Genomic DNA, 12,508 nt, shown 5'->3' on the forward strand with positions numbered 1-12,508 from the left:
GACGATATAAAATTGTGATTTACGTACAGATATATCAAAAGAAAGTAATAACTAATAAACTATACGTATTAATTTATATACGAGCTACAGAGAGATCTAAAGCTATCTATTTATTAAGTGAGAATATTTGATTTCCCTTGCACCTAGTTTGAGAAACGAGACGAGTTATATATGTGAACCATATACGATTGATATAAATAAACTGCGAGAGATACAAGTAATCCATTCATCTGAAAATGTTACTGTTTAAATATAAATAGAAGAAAAGATAATAAAGAATAAAATACACATACATGTACACACATGATGCACAATTAATTTCATCGTCGACCCATTTCTCAGAATTCATCGATTATGAGATGAGCCGCGCGATTGCATACAAACCTTTGATTATCCTGAGTCTCGAATCCCATTGCAACTGCGTTAAAAATCGCTATCTTTATAGGTCATGTGCGAAAGCTAATTAAATTTAATTAGAATGAAAGCAGATTTATGAGATAAAAAATTAAGGTTTCCGAGATTAAAATATAAAATATATTTGATATGAATTATTCGGAAAATACATGGGAGAACTTGCAGAATTTCTTGTACATATCATATTAATCAATTAAAAATTATATTTGTAATTAAAATATTTTTTAATTTTAATCAGTTGAGAGAAAGAAAGCATTTTTTAATATATACGCTTCTTTTTCTCGTCAAGGTAGTCTTGTATTAAACTGAGTGTGAAAATAAAATACATGAACGTCATGGAATTACATCGCATTATTATTCTATGCACAGTAGTTAGAACTGCACGAAGACACGCGAGGTATCAGATACCGTCTTCGCCGGCTCATTCTGACCTTAGGTAAAAGCTTTTAAAAAAACCTGTTTCAAACCACATCTTCATTTGCATTTCGTTTATCTGATATTGTTGCGTCAAAAAAATACTGTGTTTCCGTACCAGCGGCCGAAACTTTTGGAGTGAAAACAACTTAATCCATTTGTTAGGAAAATCTATTGTATGTATAATTCACATATTCAAATAATAAGAATTAATAAAGTATCATTTGAAATACATAATAAATTTAAAATATATATCATACAATTCCTGTTAAAAATATTGTGTACAGAGCTGCTTTCAAAAAAACTCTTTTTCATATGATGTCAAATATTTTATATATAAGAAATATTAATTTTACAACAGAAAAAAAGTAGTAACATATAAAAGAGAAAATTCTGTATACATATTATCACTAAACTTCAAGAATAAAATATATCCAAAATCGAATGCTACAGATAAAAGAAATGTACATATAATCATTTGTATTCACCCGATTAATTTACGTAAATAAATCTGATGTTTGTTTCCTTGGATGTAAAATCTATAAGGTATAAAACGTCGAATGAATATGATCCTGCAGAAACGACGAAGCATAAAAGGACCAAAGTTACTCTAATTTCCGCTCACTGATGGCACCACTAATCACATTGCCACCGGCAACCGTACTACTACATACTCCATTCTGTGATTACCATATGGGTAGTCATTGACATCAGATGACGTTAGACCGAATGAACTTGCTTCTAGCGCCTCATCACGATAAGACGCAATAACAGATAGTTACCTCCAGAATAATCCTATAATACCACGACATCTACCGCAGATCCCTGTCTTGACATAAGACGATGCACGCTGACCCGTTCGTGCGTGCTACGTGCGTGTGCGTCGTCGCATAAATTTTTGCAGGTGGTGATTTTTCGGTGTTGCAACGAGGAGAGCCCCGAGGTCTTCGCCGGTCAGCATCCCAAAAGTAAGAGTCCGAGGCGCATTGGTCGAGGGGCGTAGTCCAAAATCAAAGGAGAAAAGGGTTCGTGATATACATATCTTGCGTTGAGTTTCGTGCTATCCCGTGAGAAGATAACGAGAACGCGTACGTTAAAAGGAAGAATAGAGAAGGAAAGAGAAGAAGAAGAAAAAGGAGAATGAGTTGGCGGATATCGGTTTGACGTATACGATGTCAGATCGTTTCGAATCAAGCTCGTCGACAGTATTGAATCTGAAAATCAGAAATTGAAGCGCACGCGAGGGATTAAATAATATTCTGATCGGTGTGATCGACGTGCAAACGAGAATCGCTGCCAATGTGCAATTCGGCGGACACTTCCTACGTGCAAAAGTTAGGTTATCTACATCTCGGAGATGACACTGCGGACACCGGTGGTGCGACGAGTTCGACCAGGGTCTCGGGTTCCAGGCCCGAGGCCCAGGTACCTGCATCCAGGAACGTGATCAATAGAAACGACGCCAGAACGTCTGGTAGACCGGTCGGTGCTATCGAGAGCTTCATTGAAGGTAATTCTTCGGATATTTCTAGACAAGCAGCCGCCACCGATTATAAATATGAGCGTGAAAACATAATAGCTGCTTCACGATTTGCTACTCCCAAGCCAGTGGAGCAAATTAACGCTCTACAACAGCAGCAGCAACAGAATCAAACTCGTGGAAGTCAACAGGCTCCTGTTTATGAAAATATAGATTATTATCCGCAGCAGAGTCAGCCACATCCTCCTTATTACCATCCAATAGAGTCACGAAAAAGTCCGAAAAGTAGTCCTAGAGCTTCCTTGGTCGGCGACTCTTATGAAGGAAATTATAGGAAAGCTCAACCGCAAGTACCAACTGGCAATCGTTATCAAAGTACATCACCGGCAAAAGAATTACCACCGTATGAGGCACCACCAGTATATGAAAATATACAGGAAGTACACTTCTCTGAGAACATACAAAATAAACCAGGACCTCAGGTTCCACCAAATTATTACCATCCAGCAAATATTAATGGTGGTGATTATGTTGTTATGACTGGAAAGGTAGGTCAATGTCAGAATCAACGTGGAATGACCCAAAATTTATCGTATAATCAACAGAGAAGCAGTAGTATACGTGGTCAAAGTTATGATAGTTCAAGTTTACAGCGATCAATGGATTCATCTACAGCTAGGTACTTACAGAGCTCATCTTCCGCATCCTCAGATCATCAGGCTGGAAGGAGCACTTATGTGCCTCCATCTGAATTGCAACAATCAAATAGAAATTTTAATTACAGTTCCGATCAACAGCAACAACAATCTCCTAGATCTGGTTTACCGTACCACAGTGAATCTCCTCCTATACGTTTACCACCGGAACCTCATCATTATCGTGGTTTATTGGAAAGTACTATGAGTGGACAACAAGGATTTCGTGTCACAAATCAAATTGATAGTGGTCAATCTTCCCAATTTCGACAGGACAATCCACAGAATTACAAGCAATATGTTGATCCTTCTTCGAGAACTGCAAATGCAAATTTCACAGGGGACTCGCAAGCCAGAAATTCGCCAGTGTATGGAATCCGCCCAGGAGAACAGACAGCGTGTCATAATTCTCCATGTTACTCTCCAAATCGTGCGATACCTCAGAATGAAAGGAACTATCATCACCAAGAAAATCGACCGGATTTCCCTGCAAGAAATTCTCCTGTTTACTCTTCAAGTCGCTCCACAGAACATTTGAGATTAGGTACGCTGCAACAAAATGATAGGAATTACATCTCAGATGTATCGGATCTCTCAGCTACAAAGAGCTCACCTTTATATTCTCCGAATCGAAGTGATCCTACTAGAGCTATTATTGCTAACAATAATACAATAAGAGACTCTCCAAAAACAAGTCCAACGCATTGTCAAATGCCATCAGACATTACTTCGCAGAATATAATCAATTCACCTAGACATGGATTGCATCCTTCGCTCAACAGTTCCATTGGGAGTCCCATACGTGGGCAGGTGCAAGCTCCTGTCACTAGTGCTTCAACTACTGCCGGTGAAACTGACATCAATACTGGTCCTAGGATCACTAGTCTCCCTCCTGGCGTCACCAGCGGAGTTGCAGGGCCTGTACTCTTGAGTGCCGGTGTACCTGTATTACAAAGACCTTCCAATTCGGAGGCAGAAGAGAGAAAATCCGTTAGTCCGCCGATCAAGCCTGCACCTGGGAAAGGATTACTGCCTTACAATGTTATTTCTAGACCTTCGGTAAGTTTATCACTACTTTATACACTACGCGTATATAAAATTTCTGTTGAAAAATCTTGTGCTTTTAATTTTTTAATTTTTATATCTGCACTATAAATCTTATCTCGAAAATCCTGGACATGCTTCTTCATCTTCTTCTATCTCTGTTATATTTCTATCGCATTTCTCATTTATTGCCGCTGTTGCATATTTTGCAGAAAATAATCAGAGTAATTAATGCATTGTCTTAAGTGGGTTAAGGAAACGCATTGACCATAATGCACATCAAGCTTGTACCTTGGCTGAATGCCATAAAGACTATATATAAAATTCGTACAAGGGGGATAAACAATGCGCTGACGCGTCCCAAATACACCGAAATGTAATCTTATCCCGCTTAAATTATGTTCTCATTGCAAACAATGTAGTATATTTACATAAATTATCGATATTCGTCAATGTTAAATGACCAAAGCAATTTGAAAAATCATAGCTTTTAAGCGTGCTTCTTTTGCGTTGTACCAGCGATGATCTCATTAAATGCTCGCTTTAATCGCTCATTTTACATAACGCCTGACCTATGTGACGATAAGATTAACGCGCATTCTGAAGGAAAATATGACTCGCAATCGTTGTATTTTTTTTTTTTCGCTTTTGCATTTCTTCATTGCTACTCAATATCTAATTCACGAAATTTCGATAACCACTTATAATTCCGTTCGAAGAATTCTTTCTTCACGCACTCGGTGAATCATAGCCAGTAAATTGCTTGCCGCTGACAAGCAACTTGCATTCACTGGATGATATTTTATTCATGAGACATTCATATTTCTGCGTGTTGCTTTAACACATTTTTTATTTTTGTTTTTTTTCTTATATCTTTCTGTCTATTTTCAGGAAATTGACAAGAACATGTATAAACAATAGTATTTCGCAATATTTGCACGAAATATTATATTAAAAATTTATATACGTAAACATATTATTATTACTTTATATAGTCTGAATAAGATAAATAATAGTCGTTGCCTTGTATAATACTAATTTTTTTACACGATTTAGATTACGTATGAAATAATAGTTTAGAAAACATCTGATACTGTTATTGATTGATATGCTCTCTATGATATGCAAATTACTTTTCGCAGGGACCAACAGAGGCGGAGAGAAAGATAGAAGAGTTGACGAGACAACTCGAAGAGGAAATGGAAAAACAGGAGGAGGAAGGAGAGTACTTCGGTAAGAAAAAATTGCTCGCGCGACATATGGCATTCTTTTCATTTCAAGTAATTAAACTTATCAGTTGCACTTACAAGTGTTCCACATTTCTGCGCGATAACGAACAATATTAGGCGCAAAAGGTTGTTTATTTAGACTAAATTATCTTTCTATGCTTCGGCGTTATCTATATTTTTATTTATGTTTCTATGTTTCCCATGTCCTACGATGACAGAAGGAAGAGATTAGCGGAACGATCACCACACGTTGGTTCGCACGATAATCGACACGAGTGCATCCACAATTTTAGATATTTCTCGGAAACGATAAAAAGAACGCAGATACACACACACACACACACACACACATGTGACACTTTCGTGCCAATTCCCACGGTAACAAGTCCGCGGTAGACCGGTTTCGGAAAACGGAGTCGAGTTTCGGTGCGTCGCCGCGAATACTTTTCAGCGTGACACTTCGTTGGCATTCACTCTCTCGCGTTAGGCTTCCACCCACGCATCTCTTCTATGTAAAGGGACGAGGGCGAGTATGCGCCACGCACGCATGTACATCGGTGTATATATAAACAAATACGCCGCTCCTCTCTTTCTCTCTCTCTCTCTCTTTCTGTAGTCACAACATACGGCTCTTTAAAAGCGTTAAAGTAACGTTCATACTAATACTGATAGATAGATGCGAGGATGACGATATTGCATCCATGTAACTGACATAATCATTTCTTTGGCTTCCTCGTGTCAAATACGATAATAAGAGATAGATCCATTACGATGACGTAACTTGCAGGATTATGTGTCTAATGCCGAATGAGAAAATTAAATTTTCTTTTATTTCTCTTCCCTTTACATTTAATTACGCCAACTGCTTCATGAAAAACAAAAACATTCTGCGATAAACTAATTTGCGATAAATATACATCTACGCAAATTCTTGTGCTCTTTCAAAAATCTAATATTTATATTTAAGCGAAAAAATGCTTTTTGCCTCGACAAGCGATGCAAGGAAAAGCGACGATGGATAATGTACGGCTATAACTTTTGGAAGATAAATGTGGACGCAGCCTAATGCTCATAAGGAACCGAGCGAACAGGAACCTCGGTCGAGCGAAGTAATGTCAGTCGAGAAGTGGCAGGCGTTTAGACGAACGTAAATGTCCCCCTAGTCGTGCTCATACTTGCAGACGGACAGCGTTCTGCGCTGCGTCCCATACGCGTGGCTGGTAATCTCGTTATAGATAGACCAGTCCGACTCGTTGGTCGGATTCTAGTCTGGCTAGAACTGGTCTAGTAAAATTCAAATCGCAAAATTCAAACGGTATTAGGTGCATGCGAGTAAGGAAAAGGTGCATCCGCTAAGGGATGGCAGGATCGCGATTGCCCATCGAGAGATGTGAGTTTATTTGTTCTCACTCATCCATAGCGGATCGAGTAATTTTTGACAGCGATCGATCTCCTGGTGAATGCATTCTCGCATCTGTCGACGCGTGTATTTTTAACCCTTCGATCGTGAACCTCAAGTTCTTCAACTTCGTGTGCTTGCATTTCGCACGACGAATGAACTTTGAATTTGCGTTCCGTGAAATTACATGCGATTCTATCGTGTAATTTATATTTTAAACAGGTCTAATATTAATCTAATTAGTCTGTGTTATCGTAACTTCGATATGAGTTAACAGTTTTTTGAATTCACAAATTTGTAATTTATTATTCTATCAGGATACATAGACATACCGTGTTAGACACGCAGTATAAATGACGCATAAAAATTTCGCATATTTCTTGATAGGTATCTGTCATACATGCGGGGAGAAAGTGACCGGCGCCGGACAAGCTTGTCAAGCAATGGGCAATCTCTATCATACCAATTGCTTCATATGCTGTTCCTGCGGAAGGGCGCTACGCGGCAAAGCTTTCTATAACGTTCACGGGAGGGTCTATTGCGAAGAGGATTATCTGGTATGAGAGCCGATTCAAATTCCAATGATCGAAACAATGATCTATCGTTCGTTTAACTCATAAAAATTGTTGTGTCTTCGCAGTATTCTGGTTTCCAACAGACGGCCGAGAAATGTGCGATTTGTGGCCATCTCATTATGGAAATGGTAAGCGACAAGGCTCAATCGTTATCATCCGTAAGAACCTCATTGTAAATTCAATAACATTGTCTTTTGTCTTCCACAGATATTGCAAGCGATGGGCAAGTCATATCACCCGGGCTGCTTCAGGTGTTGCGTTTGTAATGAGTGTCTCGATGGCGTTCCCTTCACGGTCGACGTCGACAATAAGATCTACTGCGTAAACGATTATCATAGAATGTTCGCGCCCAAGTGCGCATCTTGTGGAAAGGGAATTACGCCAGTCGAGGTATGCGCGTTCAAAATTAACTCATTTATTACATCGAATATCGATAGTCATAACAGGAGTTGATTCTTATCATCTCTCAGCAATATCAATTTAATTAGATTTAATTATTCTCTGTTAAAAAAAATCATTGTTCGTCTAATAAAATGTCTATTAAAATATTAGACCTAACAAAAAATGATGATTGATATATTCCATCATTGTAATCATTTATGAGAAAAGAATTTTAACGCATCGATATATTTTGGCTTTATCTTTACAATGTGAATTACAGTCAATAAAATATATTCTTTTCTGTGTTTGTTTAGGGAACTGAGGAAACGGTCAGAGTAGTCTCTATGGACAAAGACTTTCATGTAGATTGTTACGTTTGCGAGGATTGTGGCATGCAGTTAACCGACGAACCGGATAAACGGTGCTACCCACTCGATGGCAGACTTATGTGTCGTGCGTGTCACATCCAACGCATATCGCACACACAACCAAGGGCACCACAGCCAGTGTCGGCTAGCTATCAGTTTATGGGCTAAGTTACATCGGTGCTTGAGCTTCTATTGGAGCTTTCCGAACTGCGCACGTAGCGATCATCCGGTAATGAAATCTGTGAAAATTAATAAAATACAAACTGCATAACAGAATAGAACACTTACGATTGCGCAAAATTAAAAAAAAAAATACATACGAGCCAGACTTTACAAAACATACATTCATGTAGGCAAAAGTTACATTTTATGAAAGATTTTTAATATAATAGTTGTCATTGCTCATCTATAATACTATACTATGTGCTAATATATTTACTATTATCTCTATGAAATGCAAATTATCAAATCAATACAATACATCTCAATAATATATATAGTAAAAAAGAGAATAACTGCAATGTCCCCTATTAAGCATGATATTTAGAATATTGAAAAGACTGGATATTTTAAAAAACCCAAAATCATTACACTGCCTTTTGGGATCATTTTAATCTTTCAATAGTAAAGTATCATGTAATATCTAGTTATATGTGAGTACAAGAATATTTCTTTTTAATTGAAGACAAGGACCGATTGTCTAGAATAAGTGGTATATTTAATATATATGCGATCTTATTTATTTAGTCAGGGTGTTTGCTGCAAACACAGTAGTCTCATTAGGATGAACGAGTTGCGCAGGCAACTGTGATATAATAGCATAATTATCTATTGTTAAACGATAATTCCATACCTTTTAACACAGGTGTATATATATATATATATATTATATATATATATATATATATATATATAATATATATATATATATATATTATATATATATATATATATATATATATATATATAATATATATATATATATATTATATATATATATATATATATATATATATATCACGTTCGTATTATAACGTAAATTTATAGCGGAATCATGAATGGGAAGATTCTTTATTTTCGTCAGTCGATCAAGTTTTATTATACTTCATAAAACATTCATTATTATTTATTAGGACAAATATATCGTCTCATTGCGAAGACTCGCGTAACATTATAGTTCATCGATATGCGACAAAATGTACTATAATATACTTGGAGAGTTATAATACGTTTAATGTTTTTACGGCATAAACAACGGAAGTTAGAAAACTACGTTTGAAAAGTATAGCGTGCTATATCGATAAGTGACAATATATAGAATATTGAAAAATGCACAACTCAAGCTGCCAAATAACTATAGTTACTTTTCAGAACTATAAACGTAACTACATATATAATGTTATCTAGTAATTACCAACTAAGTAATTAAGTTCGCGCGAATTGTAGATAAAAATGTAATTTTATTTATATCGTATATACAATATGTAAATGAACAAAATCCTTCAATAAAGACAAACTGCTAAAAATATATTTATTTCTTCCATGATAATACTCTTAAAAAATTTATTTAACTTTGATATTTTCTTATGAAAAATGTTTTCTAAAAAAATGTAATTATTTAAAAAATAAATTATTTTCTAAACAGTCCTTCTCTCTCTTTAAAGGATACATTACAGTCCCTTTCGCGAGATTATCATTTAATATTTTATCGTAAGATAAATGATCATGTTTTATTATATAATTAAGACCTGTTATATATATGGACTATTGCATATGGAGTGATAAACAGATTGGATAAGTAAGTAATTGAAACAACTTAACGCAGGAAATAATTTATCGTCACATAATTATATTTACAAAGAGAAGTATACATGGATACCGCGCGCGACATAATTAAGCCCCAAGCTATACCGAGTCCAATTCATAAATTCGACATAGTGCGAACGAAATATTTATGGTTTAGGCGGTGCCGTGTGTCGGTCCGTTTTACACTCTGCCTTGAATTTTGTCTTGTGTTCTGCTGCACATTTGTTTGACTGTACTGGCTACAACACGATTAAAGACAATTACGGAAAGAAGAAAAATCTCCCGCCGTTCCCCGATGGAAACGAGATCTATAATATATTATTCACGCGACAAGTACACTTCGCAGAATACAAAAGCAACAGAGATCAGCGCAATATACTTGAAATAATTCGGTAACCTACTCATAGTCTTACGCATAGGCTGCACCATGTGTGCGTGTAAGAAGAAAAGAGATAAGACGGATATATCAAATATAGACACACAAAGATGATTAGATGTTGTACATAGTTTATTTTTTCACTCTCAGCAAATGACATTGCACTTCGGGTACATTACTCACCTCTGCTGACTGACGTTTGAATGATGGTGCTTTTCCGTAACCTAATTTGTTTAGATACCTAATAGCCATTGTTGTTCCTCCTGTGTTTTGATAATATTTAAAGTAATATTTTTTTAAATATAAACACATATATAAACAAATGTCTTGTACAAAATATCAAAACTACAAACACATACCAACAGTAACAGTATATCTCAGTGGCGTAAATATCTTATAAAGTGCATAAGTAATTGCCCAATTACCAGCGCTTGAATTACGTACTACGTCTACATATTTTTCATTAAAATTCATATATTCCAACAGCTGTGCTATATCCACACCACTGGAAGTATATAAAAAAAATCTCATATATAATTAACTGTCAAGTACATGAACATCTTTGACATGTGTCAGTTATATTTATACATACTTTCTAATTGCAATGTAAAATATAGCTACCCATCCTACAGAAGTAACTATGTGCACAGGTATTAATACATGCCAATAATCTTTGGTCATTTGTTTCATTTTTTGGAATATTGATACTTTCTGTTCCACCTGAGGTTGTTTTTGGCAATCATCCATGGAACTTTGCTTAATATCCGAATAATATGCCAAAGTGAAACCATTTTTAGTCATATCCTGCCTCGATGATCTCTGACATGCAAGTACATTATTTACAAGACTTGATGAATTACATGATGTGATCCTGTAACGATGATACCTTTCTGCAAAAGAAAATAAACTTTAATAATGCATTTGTTAATGTTACACAATGTCCAATGTCCATAAACTTACCAGGAAATGTTGACTTCCAACGTGTTGTTGTATTGACATGACACGTGTAACATGCGGACAACGGCAGATATTTCGTTAGAAATGAGACAGTGCCTAAATCGGAGCTAAGTCTCAGTCCGCGGGCCAAGATTAGATCCATTTTCGAAAAACACCACTTAACCAACAACAATCATAAGATTCTTATGTCACAGTTTGTCACGTGCATAAGAAAAGGTTTTGCGTATCGAAAACTTACGAGGAAGTTTTTCAATCGTTACCGTTGCAATTTGTGTCTTCTCAAGCTGTGAAATATTCATATAAATATATTCACAAAAACATAACTTGACATGTCACATCATGTTGCAACTAATCATAAATATTACAGCGAATAAAATCTTGCAAGTATTGACATCTATAGTTTGGAACTAGTAATAATATAGCACGTGAACCCGTTGTAGATAACACCAGGGCAGCGATCATGTAATTTCACGTGAAATTTTCCACTGTTCATTTTTCAAATTTCCAAATTTTACGTGAAACTTTTCAAGGTGCACTTTAAGAATTATAATTATAATCTGTATAATTATTACGTTTATAAAGATCGTTTTATATTTAAAGAAGTCTCCCTTTATTGCATGTGCGCGAATGTGAGAAAGGAAAGCGAATAGTTGCATCGCGCGCGTTCGGAAAATAATATCGATAACGTTCCGCGGACGTAACAACATAAATATTCTTGTGATTATAATGCTACATGTATCTTTAATATGTAGTTTTTATTATGGTATAATATACATATTACAACATTTTATATAAAAATAATAATTTATTAAGTACTTATTTTATATAAAACTAACAAAATATAAGTCAAATTGCAATCAATTCTTTTCTTTCTTTCAACTTCCACCAAATCGAGCCAGTTGGATAATTTTTCATATAAATAGAATAAAACAAAGATTATTCTTAATTTTTTTTGAGAGAATTGTTTGAAAGATTTATTAAGAAAATTCTTTAAAAAATCTTTAGTAAATATATAACATGGACTAGTATAACACATAAAAATCGGAAAATAAATATATATAAAATATATATAAAATATTAGTTTAAAGTCTCTCTTTATGTGTAATTTCTTTTTATTTGATTAACTGTATAATCGGTTATAAAATATTTTAGTTCTCCAAATTTACTTCCGTGACAATCTAACAGAAAATTAAAACATGGTATAACAAACTTGTTCATTATAAGTTATTCTCAAATAACCACTACATTAGATTATCTTCGAAGGCAATTATGCCATACACATTCCGCTGTACCTTTTGGATTAGATAATATATATAAAATTTTTCAATTATTCTATTTTTCACTAAACGTATAATAAAAATATATCGTTT

General features: G+C 35.2%; 2 protein-coding genes across 6 annotated transcripts; one reads left to right on the forward strand and one right to left on the reverse strand.

Moving 5' to 3' along the window:
* Positions 1–1,640: 1,640 nt before the first annotated feature.
* Positions 1,641–8,880, forward strand: Jub (uncharacterized). 2 transcript variants are annotated; one of them, XM_072888899.1, is made up of 7 exons: positions 1,641–2,987; positions 3,093–4,062; positions 5,190–5,280; positions 7,063–7,232; positions 7,316–7,378; positions 7,458–7,640; positions 7,946–8,880. In XM_072888899.1, exons 1-7 carry the CDS (start codon positions 2,128–2,130, stop codon positions 8,165–8,167), a joined length of 2,559 nt encoding a protein of 852 aa, XP_072745000.1. In that variant the 5' UTR covers positions 1,641–2,127; the 3' UTR covers positions 8,168–8,880. The 2 variants fall into 2 exon arrangements, with proteins under 2 accessions (XP_072745000.1, XP_072744991.1); XM_072888890.1 differs by having other exon boundaries at positions 1,642–4,062.
* Positions 8,881–9,737: 857 nt separating this feature from the next.
* On the reverse strand, positions 9,738–11,517 carry LOC140668503 (uncharacterized). 4 transcript variants are annotated; one of them, XM_072897578.1, is made up of 6 exons: positions 11,142–11,511; positions 10,774–11,071; positions 10,541–10,686; positions 10,365–10,444; positions 10,207–10,225; positions 9,738–10,044 (listed from the first exon to the last, which is right to left on the reverse strand). In XM_072897578.1, the coding sequence occupies exons 1-6, from the start codon at positions 11,278–11,280 to the stop codon at positions 9,986–9,988; spliced, it is 741 nt and encodes a 246-aa protein (XP_072753679.1). In that variant the 5' UTR covers positions 11,281–11,511; the 3' UTR covers positions 9,738–9,985. The 4 variants fall into 4 exon arrangements, with proteins under 4 accessions (XP_072753679.1, XP_072753670.1, XP_072753661.1 ...); XM_072897560.1 differs by lacking the exon at positions 9,738–10,044 and having other exon boundaries at positions 10,051–10,225; positions 11,142–11,295; positions 11,377–11,517; XM_072897569.1 differs by lacking the exon at positions 10,207–10,225 and having other exon boundaries at positions 9,742–10,044; positions 11,142–11,510.
* Between the last annotated feature and the right edge of the window lie 991 nt (positions 11,518–12,508).

The sequence above is a fragment of the Anoplolepis gracilipes genome, chromosome 1, assembly GCF_047496725.1.
Source record: "Anoplolepis gracilipes chromosome 1, ASM4749672v1, whole genome shotgun sequence".
NCBI lineage: Eukaryota > Metazoa > Arthropoda > Insecta > Hymenoptera > Formicidae > Anoplolepis > Anoplolepis gracilipes.